Consider the following 14,732-nt stretch of genomic DNA (forward strand, 5'->3'; position numbering starts at 1 on the left):
CGTGAGCTATCAACTGCGTTCCCCCTTGGACACGGGTTAAGTAGAAATTCGTCACCGCCGGAAATAAGTGGGAGGTGTTCCTGTAGACTGTCTCGGGCGGTATTATTTCCGGTAGTGACGATAGTAGGCTAGACCCATAGGTCGTCTGTTCCGTTTGTTACTATCAAAGTACAGAGTGTTACGTACTTAAGTGATAATTCTTCCGTTGCGCAGTTTTTCTCTAGTTTACGGAGTGTGAGTGCCGGGGTCTGTGTTATTTTCTCAACGCAGTGGAGGCCGATCATCTAAAACTACCTTGTTGTCTTTTTGTAATAGCCCCGGGCTGGCGCTACCGTAACAGTGGCGACCTCGCATCAGGATATCCTAACAGTGCTTTCTTCTTGCTAGGATATCGTTACCTTGGCGTTCTCTGTGCTTTGAGGTGAAGTTGATGAGTGTGAAGTTTCTCAGTCAGCATTAGTTATTTCATTATTCAATACTGCCACTGAATTGTCGCCATGGACTCACGCGTGTCTACACCAGAAGGCGTACGTGCTGAGTCACCTGTGGATAAGGAAAATATGGAACAACGAGAGGCACATAGCAAAGGTACTCCCCGTGTGAGCCCTGTGTTTAACTATGGTGCTGAGCTGCCTCGTTTCACTACCCCACTATTACCATCTATGATGCCGCCGAGCCAGTTTACAGCAGTTCCCCCAGGTATGTCTAGTGCTTTCCCTGGAGTTGTTCATTCCACTCCCATATACCCTGGAGTCTTGTCACCGGAGGCTCAGTTGCAGTTGGAGTTGAAAAAGATGGAGATGGAGATGCAGCGTGCCAGAGAAGAGATGGAGATGCAGCGTGCAAGAGAGAAAGAAGAGATGGAGATGCAGCGTGCAAGAGAGAAAGAAGAGATGGAGATGCAGCATGCAAGAGAGAAAGAAGAGATGGAGATGCAGCGTGAAAGAAAGAAGAGATGGAGATGCAGCGTGCAAGAGAGAAAGAAGAGATGGAGATGCAGCATGTAAGAAAGAAGAGATGGAGATGCAGCGTGAAAATATGCGATTTGAGCTGGAGAAGACTCGCTTGGAGGTGACTGCTAAAAGGTCTACTTCAGATACCCATACCTCGGGCCGTGCAGAGGATAAGGAGAGTTGGCTCTCAAGGAGCCTGAAATTAGTGCCAGCATTTGATGAGTTGAAGGTGACAGAATGGTTTGTCAGGTTTGAAAAGAAGGCTAGGGAGTTTGAGTGGCCCAGGCAGCGCTGGGTGGGCTTGGTATCTAATGTGCTGAAGGGAAAAGCTTTGGAAGTGTATAATAGGATGAGCCCTGAGGATGTAGATGATTATGATGAATTTAAAGCAGCCATTCTTAAGGCATATGAACTTAAACCAGAGGCTTATCGGTTGTTGTTCCGTGGTGCTCGGAAAAGACCTGCTGACACCTATATGGCCTACGCCAGGTATCTGGAGGAGACGTTAGACGAGTGGTTGCTGAGTGAGAGCGCCACTTCGTATAACGAGGTGCGTGAACTGCTTTTGATGGAACATTTTACCAACATGGCTGACAAAGATATTGGTGTTAAAATTAGGGAGAAGAGATTTAAGACCTTGAAGGAAGCAGCGACGTGGGCTGATGACCGGGTGTTGGCCTTGCGGAGTATGGGGGTCAAGTATGCTAATTTTCAGTATTCCAGGGAGAGGACTGTGAGTGGTCCGGCCTGGGATAAATCTCCCGTGAATCAGTCCAAGGGAAGTCCAGAGGAGAAAAGGAATTCAGGGAGAAAGAGCCCTGTATCCAGTTCGAAGCTACTTTGTTACTTTTGCAAACAGAGTGGGCACATCAAGCCCAACTGCCCTAAGTGGAAGGCCTCCCAAGATGCCAAACCAGTGGCACTAGTTGTAGGTTCGAGTCAGGTGAACGAGAGGAGTTGGGAGAGTGGTAACGGTGAGGGAGAAGTCTGTGGAAAGCTGGAGTGCAGCCGGCTGTGCTCGCTGCCAGCTCAGGCTGAAAAAGTTACCCAACATGCTACGCCACCTCCAGATGAACTGCCTCAGAAATCGTCCCTAAACTGGTGTAAACCTTTTATGTGTCACGGCACAGTGAAAATTCATGGGATCAATTATCCAGTTACTGTGGTTCGTGATACCGGTGCACAACAGTCTGTGTGAGAAACGTGACTGGAGGGCCTGTAAACTTAGGGAAGTATATGCTGTGCAGAGGCATAAATTCAGATGAATACTATGATTATGTTCATGTGGAACTCGATTGCCCCATTGTTCAGGCTGCAGCTCAAGTCGCTGTTGCTGATGTAATGCCAGTAGAGGGGGTTGATTTTCTGCTGGGGAACGACCTGGCTGGGGAGAAGGTATTTCCATCTCTTCCCCCACAAGTGTTTGTGGCAGAGAAGTGTTTTGACGCCCCAGAAATTGGTATTGAAGTTGATGCAGAAGTGGAAGCCATATTCCCGGTCTGTGCAATTACAAGATCAATGGCACAGGTTACAGCCTGGGAGGAAGAACTGGCGAAGTCACAGGTTCTTGGGGTCGACTGTGATGAGGCAGGGCCACCATTGGAGGAACCTAGTGAGCAGGGTGTTGCTGTGGTGGGTGAGGAGAGTGGGAATGCGTGCATAGGCGCCGCCCAACTTCCCAATCAGGACACTAGAGGTGGTGCTTAGTGTGTCTGTGTGGAGACTGAACCCAGCCCACCGACTGAATTAGAAGAATTTCAGAACGCTGGGGTCGACTGCGGGGATGCAGGACCACCGTCAAACGCGCCTGAGGAACAGAGTGTCACTGTTGAGGGTAGAGGTGATGTTGATGTCAGTGTGGAGTCTGACAATCCTTCCCCTGTTGAGTGTACTAGAGGTGGCGCTGAGATTGATCGCCCTTCGCAATCCAGTGTCCCGACCAGTCCCTTATCTCAGTCCTCAGTAGAGCTGATGGGTGTTGGGCCAGCAGAATTGAGGGTGAAGCAACAGGAGGATGTAACATTAAAGCCCTTGTTTGCTCGAGTAGGGGAAGAAAGAAGTATGGAGTGTGGTAAGGAGGAGTTCCTGATTAAAGAATATGTTTTACATCGCCGATGGACGCCCACTGGCACCACGGTGGATGGAGGAGTGGGTGAGTTAGTGCAGGTGGTGGTGCCTGTGCAGTATAGGGTGCCGTTAATACGGTTAGCACATGAGGGACCTTTAGCAGGTCACCTGGGAAATAGAAAGACAGTGCAGCGCTTAAGATACAACTTTTGGTGGCCAAGTATGCCGGGACAAGTTGCTGCGTACATCAAGAGCTGTCACACGTGTCAGATAGTGGGCAAGCCTAATCAAGTTCTTCCTGTGGCCCCTTTGACTCCCATTCCTGCAGTTGAACCTCCGTTTACCCGGGTAATCATTGATATCGTGGGCCCTTTACCTCCTACTTCTGCTGGAAACAAGTATTTGTTAACCATAATGGATGTTACAACGCGATACCCAGAGGTTATACCAATCAGAAGCATGCAGGCGAAGTCAGTAGTCAAGCAACTAATCCTGTTCTTTACTCATTTTGGCCTGCCCAAGGAGTTGCAGTCAGACCGTGGAGTAAATTTTACATCTAATTTGTTTAAGCAGACAATGACAGAGTTGGGCATCAAGCACATTTTGTCCAGTGCCTACCATCCGCAGTCACAAGGTGCCCTGGAAAGGCATCATCAGACCTTAAAGACAATGCTGCGCACCTTCTCCTATGATAGTGGAAAGGATTGGGACCTAGCGGTACCGTTTTTTATGTTTGCAGTGAGAGAGGCACCAACTGAGTCATTGGGGTTTTCACCCAATGAGTTAGTGTTTGGGAACAGAGTTCGTGGTCCCTTGGATGTGGTGCGAGAGGCCTGGAGTAACAACAAATCTGGCAGCCAGGAATCCATGCTTGACTATGTCTGCCGCACTCGGGAGAGACTGCATTGCGCTTTAGAGCTTGCCCGTGACCATATAATCGGGGCTCAAGCGAAAATGAAGGCTCATTACGATAAGAAGGTCAGAAGTCGTGAGTTTAAGCAAGGAGATGAAGTTTTGGCACTGCTGCCCATGCAAGGAAAACCTCTGGCGGCTCGATTCAGTGGTCCTCATATTGTGAAGAAGAGAGTTGGGGAACTTGACTATCTAATTGTTACCCCAGATAGGCGGAAGAGTACTCAGTTGTGCCACATTAATATGTTGAAGCCATACTACCGCCCAGTTGATTCTCATTGTGGGATGACTGCTAATGTCTCTCACCTGGGATGTGAACGCCGGGGGAGGGAGGACGTGGCATCAAAGGAACGTGCTGTGGAGGGAGCCGTTGGTGCCGGTGATGTGAGTAGTGGACCAGGGTTACAGCCACAGTCCCTAGAAGGTGACTTTGGAGTGGACGTTGAGGGAACCAGGGATAAGAGCGCTCCTGTAGTTTTGGCGGTTGGTAGTGAGTTGGAGGAGCATGAGGAAGTGCTTAGTCGTGGTGAGATGTTACCAGCTGACCTATGGGAGGGCAATGGTTTTGCAGCTCTAGTGGAGAAATTGCGACATCTTGATCCAGTAAAGCGAGAAGAGCTGTGCAACAGATTATGGAAACATCCGAAAGTTTTTGGAGATTCACCAGGATTGACAACTTGGGCTACTCAGGACATTGACATTGAGGATAGTAATCCTGTAAAATTAGCTCCCTACCGCATCAACCCTGTCAGATGGAAAGCTCTCGATCATGAGATCAATTATATGTTGGACCATGGATTGATCAAGAGGAGTTTCAGTTAATGGAGTTCACCAGTTACCTTGCAGCCGAAGCCAGGTGGGAAGGTTAGGCTGTTTGTGGACTTCCGGAAGGTTAACTCACTGTCTAAGACCGATGCTTATCTCTTGCCTCGGGTCGATGACTCCGTGGACAAGGTGGGAAATGCCACTTATATCACCAAACTTGACTTAGTAAAAGGATACTGGCAGGTCCCACTGACGGAACGGGCTAAACAAGTGGCTAGCTTTGTTGTCAGTGGTGCAGTATATCAGTGCCAGGTGATGCCTTATGGACTGAAGAATGCTCCAGCCACTTTCCAGAGGCTTATGGATAAAGTGGTGGATGGCATACCTAATTGTGTCGTTTACATCGATGATGTCATTGTGTATGACACCAAGTGGGAGGAGCACCTTGATCATGTGGAAATGCTCATTAAGCGGTTGGAGGAAGCTGGCTTAGTAGTCAACTTGGACAAGTGCGAGTTCGTACGTGCTAAGGTCCAGTACCTTGGATTTGTTGTAGGACATGGGCAAGTGGCTCCACCTCGGGCTAAGGTGGATGCCTTTTCCAACTTTGCAGCACCCCAGTGTCGCCGTGCCCTCCAGCGATTTTTAGGCATGATCGGCTATTACAGAAGATTGGAAATTACTCCACAGTGCTTGCCCCTCTTACTGACTTATTGCGCAAGGATAAGTGGCAGTGGACAGCCGAGTGTGAGCAAGCTTTTACTACTGTTAAGTCTCTGCTGTGCCACCACCCTATATTGCGTGCACCAGATTTTGACAAATCTTTTGTGCTGGCAGTTGATGCTAGCCGAGTAGGGGTAGGAGCAGTGTTGATGCAGCCGGATGAGGGCCAGGTTGAACATCCCATATCATACTTCTCAAAGAAGTTTAATAGAGCCCAGAAGAACTATTCTGTCATAGAGCAGGAGTTATTAGCGATTATCCTGGCCCTGCAACACTTTGCTGTCTACCTGCCCCCTTTTGGCCCGGTGATCAAGATTTATTCAGACCATCATCCCCTGCAGTTTTTGGACAAGTTTAAATTTAAGAACCAGCGTTTGACCCGCTGGAGTTTGCTTTTGCGAGAGTACAATTTAGAAGTTAGGCATATTAAAGGGATTGATAATGTAATTGCTGATTGTTTATCCAGAGAGGGGTCAGGGTCTTGATTCGAAAATTTTGATCCAGGGCTCAAAATTTTCCCTTGGGGAAGGGCGTGTTACGCTGTCCGCCTGTCCGTTCCCACGGGTGCAGCCGTTACAGCTGGGCTAGGGGATTATGCAATATCTGTGTCATTCGCGGAGTTTAAATTAGCGAGTGTTTCAAGTTCTTTTGTTTCTTTCGTTCCTGCCACTGAGGGCAATTTTATTTAATGCCATGCTGAGAATGCATTTGATTATTTTGTCTTATGTGACCTACCAGTATATTTAATGATGTTTTGCTTGCATTAGAAGTACCAATTCATTGTAGAGAGAGAGGGGCACGAATTTAAGTTCCTTATTAATTAATCTGATTCATGCGTTCACGCTTGGCTGCACACGAGCCTAGCATTAGAGCAGTGTCTTCCCAGCCAGCTTCAGTATCGTGTGTGTGTGTACACTCTCTCTCCCCAGTCATATTTTTGTATAGAGAGAACACGTCGGTGTCTCTAAGCCAAGCTGGCGTTTTCATTTAAGTTCATTTTATTCTTTTGTTTGCTGACTGAGGGAAGTAGCTGTTTTATTTGATTTTTGTGACCGTGTTGTCTTTGGAGGGCCAGGCTGGCTCACCGTGGTCCTCTCGCTGCCTTTATTAACGTTCCCCAACACACGTACATACACACACACACCTAACCCCTACACAGTTCAATCCCATCTCCTTGCACAAGGCTAGTGAGAACTATCGTGAGCTATCAACTGCGTTCCCCCTTGGACACGGGTTAAGTAGAAATTCGTCACCACCAGAAATAAGTGGGAGGTGTTCCTGTAGACTGTCTCGGGCGGTATTATTTCCGGTAGTGACGATAGTAGGCTAGACCCAGAAGTCGGCTGTTCCGTTTGTTACTATCAAAGTACAGAGTGTTGCGTACTTAAGTGATAATTCTTCCATTGCGCAGTTTTTCTCTAGTTTATGGAGTGTGAGTGCCGGGGTCTGCGTTATTTTCTCAACGCAGTGGATGCCGATCATCTAAAACTACCTTGTTGTCTTTTTGTAATAGCCCCGGGCTGGTGCACGCACCCTCTTAACCGCCGAAGCCGTAAAGGGTGCGCCCTTGTCGCTTCAGGGCGTACACCACGTCCATCGCGGTCACGGTCTTGCGCTTGGCGTGCTCAGTGTAGGTGACAGCATCGCGAATCACGTTCTCGAGGAACACCTTGAGAACACCGCGGGTCTCCTCGTAGATCAGGCCCGAGATACGCTTCACGCCACCACGACGAGCCAGACGACGGATGGCAGGCTTGGTGATGCCCTGGATGTTGTCACGAAGCACCTTGCGGTGTCGCTTGGCGCCTCCCTTGCCCAGACCCTTGCCGCCTTTGCCTCGACCAGTCATGGTGTCTACAGCTGCTGCTCAGACCCAGTAGTAGTAGTAGTAGTGGTGGTGGTGAGTGTCCGCTCCGCTCCCAGCACCAACAGTGATGACGACCCCGCTCGCCAACCACCCTTATATAACCCAGTCTCGGTCGTGCAAGTACGAACCTTATCCATCTAACCTTGATTTCAGGCCTAGGCCTCACCCCAGCTCCCAGGAGGCCAATCCTAGAGAGGTGTCGTAGCCAGGTCACGCCACAGGGCATGCCAAATTTTGCAAGCAAACCAGGAATTGCATCGAAAAAGCATGAACAGTAAATCACCGCCATGTACATCACACCCCGACCACTCACACGCCGCCAGTCCTGAGACAGGCAACATAAAAGGCCGCTGCCAGGCGCGGTGCGCCAACACTCTCGCTCTTCTCGCTCCCTCAGTCACGCGCCATGGCTCGTACCAAGCAGACTGCACGTAAGTCCACTGGAGGCAAGGCCCCTCGCAAGCAGCTGGCCACCAAGGCCGCTCGCAAGTCCGCCCCTGCCACCGGCGGCGTCAAGAAACCCCATCGTTACAGGCCTGGCAGTGTGGCCCTGCGTGAGATCCGTCGCTACCAGAAGAGCACTGAGCTGCTTATAAGGAAGCTGCCATTCCAGCGTCTCGTCCGTGAGATTGCCCAGGACTTCAAGACTGACCTGCGCTTCCAGTCCTCTGCCGTCATGGCTCTGCAGGAGGCGTCTGAGGCCTATTTGGTCGGTCTCTTTGAGGACACCAACCTGTGTGCCATCCACGCCAAGCGTGTAACAATCATGCCTAAGGACATCCAGATGGCCCGCCGCATCCGTGGCGAGCGCGCCTAAGGCGAGAGGCCCCTCACCTCGATCGAAAGAAATCTCGGCCCTTTTCAGGGCCAAAACCCTTTTTCAAAGAGAGATGATGACAGACCCTTAGTTTAGGTTTCCATATATCAGCTCTTGCGTTTCCGCAGCGAAGCATGCTCACACACACACACACAGACAAATGAACTCCATTACTTACCTACATGCATTCATTCAATTTTGTTTTTTAATCACTTTTATTATTTTTTTTTTTTTTGGGGGGGAATACTTCCCTATTCGTTTGTTTCTTTTATTGATCTGTTGTTCACGTCGCAGTTTTTGTTTTCGTTATTTGCCTGTTTCTTTTACTTACTCATCGATTCACTCACGCCCTCATAAAGGTACACAGGTTCGCACAACGAGAAAGTCATTCCCGCTGCATATTAGGAGATGCTCTCTATATCCGTCATGAACGCACGGTGAATCCTTCAGTTACTATGCTGGAAAAAAAAAAAAAAAAAAAAAAGGTGAACCTGAACACATCGATTTTCGCCTGCTGCAGTTGTGCTCGTGTATGTATATTTATACTGTACCTATGTATTTGTGTGTCTTTGTGAGCATGTATGTCTGTGTGTACGGACGTATGAGCACACACACACACACACACACACACACACGGACGAATGAACTGTACTTATATAGTTACATACATGCATTCATTCATTTATCCTTTTTTCAATCATTCATTTCCTTTTTTGGGGGGGTGGGGGGTGGGGGGGGAGGAGGGGCAACTTGCCTATTCGTTTATTTATTTTGTTGATCTGTTGTTCACGTCGCAGTTTTTGTTGTCGTTATTTGCCTGTTTCGTTTACTTCCTGATCGATTCAGTCACGCCCTCATAAACGTACACAGGTTTGAACAAGGAGAAAGGCATTCCCGCTGCATATTAGGAGAGTCTCTGTACCCGTTATGAAGGTTTGACAGTGGCCACGAACGCAAGGTAAATCCTTCAGTTAATATACTGAGAAAGAAAGAAAGAAAAAAAAAAGTGAACCTGAACCCGTCGATTTTTTAGCTGCAGTTGAGCGTGTGTGTATGTATGAATGTATGTATGTATGTTTATACTGTACGTGTGTGTGTGTGTGTCTTTGTGAGCATGTATGTCTGTGTGTACGGGCGTATGAGGGCTTGTGTGTATGTGAGCCTGACTTAGTGTGTACGTACATGTGTAGGTCACTGCGTACACAGTATAAATGTATCTGTGCACATGTGTTGTTGTATGTACGTACAGATTGTAGAGTGACATGAGTATGCATGATACGATGTCATGCATGTATTTACTGTACGCCTGTTGAGTGTGTGGGTTGGTACAGTCGGCCTAAGAAGTGCCGGCGGAGTATCCAGAAGTTTTCGGTCAGCGATAGTGTCCATACTCTTCCTTATATCTGTACGAGGTGAAACCTAATAGGTAAAATTGTTACAAAAAACAATAAATCCATGACCAGTTATCTGTATATTTCAAAATTATTGTAGGAAGCAGTTGGTTAGTTACGATAATAGGAATTCCTAAACGGAACAAACTGATATTTCACAACTGGCGCTCAGGAAGAGTCGGGAATAATTATTTTGTGGAGTTCAAATTTATTTATTTTTTATTCTATTTTATTTTTTCATATTGACACAAACATTCATACATCTTTTTTATCTGTTTATTTATTATTTTATTTTATATATTCGATATATTTGGAGGGCCGATTCCACTTATTGGTCTCGGTTACACCTCATCTTTTTTTTTTTTTTTTTTTTTTTTTTTTTGTGGTGGGGAGAGCTGAGGCTGACAAGTTTATAGCCTCGGGGTCTGGGGTAGTAGGGTGGTAGGGAAAGGGTGGGGGTGGTGGCCTAACGGGTTCTTGGGGGGAGGGTGGGAGAGGCAAGGGTAAGGAGGGTAAGGTAGAGGAGGAAAGGAATGCGGTAGTGAAGACGGGAAAGGAATGCGGTAGTGTAGGCGGTGTAGCGGGGATTATAGCGGGGTGGTGGGGGATTAAACGGGCGGGGATTATAGCGGGGTGGTGGGGGGTTAAACGGGCGGGGATTATAGCGGGGTGGTGGGGGGTTAAACGGGATAGGGATTTACGGTGTGGGGATTAGTGAAGTAGGAGGGTTTGGTGCTTATATTTCTGTTCATTAATGTACTTTTCTTTCTTTTTCAGGCTGTGTATAAAGGGTCTGGATCTTCTTGCAAATTATGCAGGGAGCTGGGGAACCACTGGTGCGTCCGCCTATATTCTCCGTTGATAAATTGTTCAATACTCCCGGCCTCAGGATATTTATTGACCAAAGATGGAGATATTAAAAATAGATGGAAAGAGCATTTTGAGACAGTTCTTAATAGACCAATACCACCAGAAGAGGATATACCGTCTGCTCAGGAAGATTTAAATATAGAAACAGGAGAGTTGAGGCTTGCAGAAGTGGAGAAAACAGTAAAACAGCTAAAGAATAATAAGGCACCAGGGGAGGATGGTTTATTTCCGGAAATGTTTAAAGTGGAGGGGGATAGATTAATAATGATCTTGACCAAGCTATTCAATAAGATATGGGTGACGGGGTTACTACCATCAGTTTGGAAGAATGGTGTAATTGTTAAAGTTCCGAAGAAGGGAGACCTGAGTGAATGTGGTAATTGGAAGGGAATCTCTTTGTCACCGATAGCTTTGAAAGTTTTCAGTAGAGTGTTGTTAAATAGGTTGGAGCCGGTGGTTGAGGGTATTCTGAGGGATGAACAGGCTGGTTTTAGAAAGGGACGTGGTTGCAATGATCAGATCTTTATAGTTAGGCATTTGATGCAGCAAGTTAATGAAATGAGAGTACCGTTAAGTCTTTGTTTTGTTGATTTTGAAAAGGCTTTTGATAGTGTTTCGAGAGAGACAATGGGGAAGATCATGAGATATTATGGAATACCAGAGGAGTTTGTGAGGGTCATTATGAACATGCATGAGGACACATTTTGTAAAGTGATGGTTGATGGTTGTCTGAGTGATTCGTTTGAAGTCAAGTCCGGAGTAATTCAAGGTGGTGTTCTATCGCCTTTACTATTTATATTGGTCATTGATTACATTATGAAACGCGTTGGAACAGAAACCGGTGCAGGTATACTTTGGGGAGAGAACAGGAAACTTTTGGATTTAGATTATGCAGATGATATAGTTTTGATTTGTGATGGGCCAGAAGAGATGCAGAGAGTGTTGGACTGTTTGGTGAGTGAAGGTCGCAAGGTGGGTTTGGTTATTAATTGTGGAAAAACTGAAATAATCAATATGAATATGGAAAATGCGCAGGAATGTGTAATTGGAGGTATGGTTGTAAAGCAAGTTGATAGGTTTAAATATTTAGGTACTTATTTAGCCAAGGATGGTTCTTTGAACTTTGAATTCGAGGAAAGGTTAAAGAAGGCTAATCAGGCAATGGGAATGCTTAAAAATATTTGGAATAATAACAATTTTTCTGTGCATACAAAAATCAAACTTTATAAGGTAATGGTTAGGAGTATCTTAATTTATGGACACGAGTCTTGGTACAGCACAGTGACTATGGAAAATAAATTCTTGGTGTTTGAAAATAAAGCACTTAGAAGAATATTAGGAGTTAAGTGGTGGGAAAGGATACCAAATAGTAGAATTAGAGAAATAACGGGAGTGCAGCCGATCGATGAATATGTTAGATTCTCACGATGGAAGTGGCTAGGACATGTGTATAGGAGACAGGGAATAGTACGAGGTACACCAGGGTGGGTGGCACTTGGTAGGAGAGGTAGAGGAAGGCCAAAAGAGACGTGGGTGAGGACAATGAGACGGGAAGCTGGAGATGAGTGTTGGGGAGATCTTGAGGAGTTAGCACAAGATAGGATGTGGTGGTGTGAGTTCATCGAGGCCCTATGCATCCCCGAGGGTGCCACAGGAAATGATTGATTGATTGACTCCCGGCCTCTTCCAGTGTTGTCCATATTTTAGTTGCTCTTTTGTGTACTCTTAGGTTTAATGGATTTAGCTTGCAGTTGTTATGTAGCTGGATGGTAGTGCGATCGTAAGGGTAACGATCATTATATACAAACCTTAGAGCTTTGTTTAGTATCCTTTGATGTTTAAGTTTCTGTGTTCTTGATATGATGTTTAGTGGCACTGGAGGGTATTCGAGGACTGGGAGGAGGAACGCTTTTACTAGGTGAGTTTTAATTTTAACAGATAGTGAACGGAAGCGGTATAGATTTGATAGTATGATTTTGCCTCTGTTAGTTATATTATTCGCCTGTTTAATGATACCTCTGGAGGTGATGGTGAGGCCGAGCATAGTGCCCTCATTAGTAGTATTTATCATATCCCCGTCTACAATGATATTCCGCATGTTGAACTGTGCTATAGGAATTATTTTGAATTTATTTTGATTTGTTCTGATCTTCCATAGTTTTTCATAATCATTTATTCTTGCGATTTCTCGGGATATTTTATTGGCCATCATGGCCTTCGAGCGTCCTGGGTATGTTATTATTTGTGTGACATCGTCGGCATACATTATATCGAGGCAGTCATGTGGGGGAGGGGGCATATCTCTCGTGTACAAGATGTAAAGGGTGGGAGAGATGACGCTTCCTTGTGGCACCCCGCTTTCAAGTTGTATTATGTCCCCTATTTTGTTCTTATGTTTTATTCGTGCCGTCCTATCAGTAATGAAGTCACACAGGAATTTTTCTAGTATTAATGGAAGGTCAAGTTGTAATAGTTTATGTTTAAGGCCATCATGCCAGACTTTGTCGAATGCCTTACTGACATCCCGAAGGACCAGGCAGCATTGATGTTTATTTGACAAAGTCTGGGCAATGGTTTCATACGCGATGGCTATGGCTTTTGTGGTGTCATGGCGTGGTCTAAAGCCATACTGTCTTGGATTGTGCAATCTGTTTGTTTCCAGGTAATGTCTAAGTCTGTTATTTATTATCCTTTCAAACATTTTCCCAGGAACTTCCAGCAGTGAAATGGGTGGAAAGTTTGCTGGCGTCATGGTCTTTTTGTTGGACTTGGGAATCAAAGTTATTATGGCTTCCTTCAGCCGGTCTGGGTAATAACCGGCTGATAATGAAGCGTTAAATATTTCTAGGAGTCTTTCAATTAATGTCTGGGAGCACTCTTGAATTACTTGTTTGTTTATTCCTGATCTTCCCGGTGCGGTGTTTTTGGTTTTAATAACAACTGCCCTGAGTTCAACAATAGTGATAGGTCTGATGAGGAGGTTGTCATGCGTCAGTCTGGAGAAGTCTGCTGTGTCATGTGGGTATGTCCTGTGTCTGTTGTCGTGTAAAAGTTGTAATATTCTGTGTTCGTTGTCATCGTCAAAGTCGTCGTTTTCGTCATCAGAGATGCGGAAGACATCTCTCCAGTGTTGAGTGAAAAGATCCAGCTGGTCTTGGGTGTCATGAATTTTGTTACCTTGTTCATCTGTGATGTATGGAGTGGGTTGTTTGTCTGTTCCTTTAAGTAGTTTTATTTCCTTCCAAAATGTTGCAGGGTCTTGATATTTATTTGACAACTGTAAAATTTTGTGATTCCAGTGATCGTTGGTGAGTCGTCTGCAAAGAGTTTTTACTTGTTCTTGTATTTGTCTGTATTCACGGTATTCGTCATATGTCAGTCCTTGTCGTCTGGCTAGGTTGTACAGTCGTGTGTATTGTGTCTGCAGTGCTTGTAATTCAGGTGAGTGTCTTTGTGCGTTTATTATTCTTGTTGTTGTCATGGGTATGGAGGCCGCAATCCCCGTCTTAATTGCCGAGAACCACTGTTCTAACGCTGTGTCTATGTCCTCTAAAGTCGTGTTGTCAAGTGGGGTTGTGTCTGGGAGGGCATTCTCTGCTGTAGTCCTGAAATTATTCCAGTCAGCTAGTCGGTAGTTTAGTCTGGGTGATGCAGGAATATGAATGGGTGATGAGGAGATAGTCAGGATAATGGGTATGTGGTCAGAGGTGGTAATGGGGCCAGGTTGTGAGTATATGTGATGATGTGCCTGATTACCGCGCCTGGCAGCGGCCTTTTATGTCGCCTGTCTCAGGACTGGCGGCGTGTGAGTGGTCGGGGTGTGATGTACATGGCGGTGATTTACTGTTCATGCTTTTTCGATGCAATTCCTGGTTTGCTTGCAAAATTTGGCATGCCCTGTGGCGTGACCTGGCTACGACACCTCTCTAGGATTGGCCTCCTGGGAGCTGGGGTGAGGCCTAGGCCTGAAATCAAGGTTAGATGGATAAGGTTCGTACTTGCACGACCGAGACTGGGTTATATAAGGGTGGTTGGCGAGCGGGGTCGTCACTCTCAGCCGAGCTCTCGCCGAGGTAACATCTCTGCTTAGTGAAATGTGGATTCCCGGCTCCATAGACTTTCTCAGCAATTCCACCATCGCACCTCACAGAGCTTTCGAGTTTTTCCTGGCTCTATCCTTTTCTCCCAGCTCTTTCTTTTCAGTTTATTTTCCTTTCTCTTCCTGTTCAGCTACTCTCCGGCTGCCATCTTTGAGTCCCTGCCGTAGTACGACGCCGAACCCTGAAGGAATACCGTTAGGGTATCTACATGAGGGGGGGGCCTTAGAGGCCTGGTTATAGGAGGCGGCAAGGGTTGGCACTGTTAGG

At 46.4% G+C, this 14,732-nt stretch overlaps 2 protein-coding genes across 2 annotated transcripts; one reads left to right on the top strand and one right to left on the bottom strand.

The window, feature by feature from the left end:
* Nucleotides 1-6,957: 6,957 nt before the first annotated feature.
* On the bottom strand, nucleotides 6,958-7,269 carry LOC145418985 (histone H4). Its single transcript, XM_080287236.1, has one exon. It carries the CDS (start codon nucleotides 7,267-7,269, stop codon nucleotides 6,958-6,960), a length of 312 nt encoding a protein of 103 aa, XP_080143362.1.
* Nucleotides 7,270-7,693: 424 nt separating this feature from the next.
* Nucleotides 7,694-8,104, top strand: LOC145419078 (histone H3-like). The gene has a single exon (XM_080287319.1). It carries the CDS (start codon nucleotides 7,694-7,696, stop codon nucleotides 8,102-8,104), a length of 411 nt encoding a protein of 136 aa, XP_080143445.1.
* The last annotated feature ends 6,628 nt before the right edge of the window (nucleotides 8,105-14,732 follow it).

Source organism: Coenobita brevimanus, chromosome 117 (genome assembly GCF_032717465.1).
Source record: "Coenobita brevimanus isolate Jiangsu-jjx chromosome 117, ASM3271746v2, whole genome shotgun sequence".
NCBI classification, from domain to species: domain Eukaryota; kingdom Metazoa; phylum Arthropoda; class Malacostraca; order Decapoda; family Coenobitidae; genus Coenobita; species Coenobita brevimanus.

Coding starts and splice junctions, on each gene's coding strand:
- LOC145418985 (XM_080287236.1), bottom strand. CDS start 7,269: ATGACTGGTCGAGGCAAAGGCGGCAAGGGTCTGGGCAAGGGAGGCGCC.
- LOC145419078 (XM_080287319.1), top strand. CDS start 7,694: ATGGCTCGTACCAAGCAGACTGCACGTAAGTCCACTGGAGGCAAGGCC.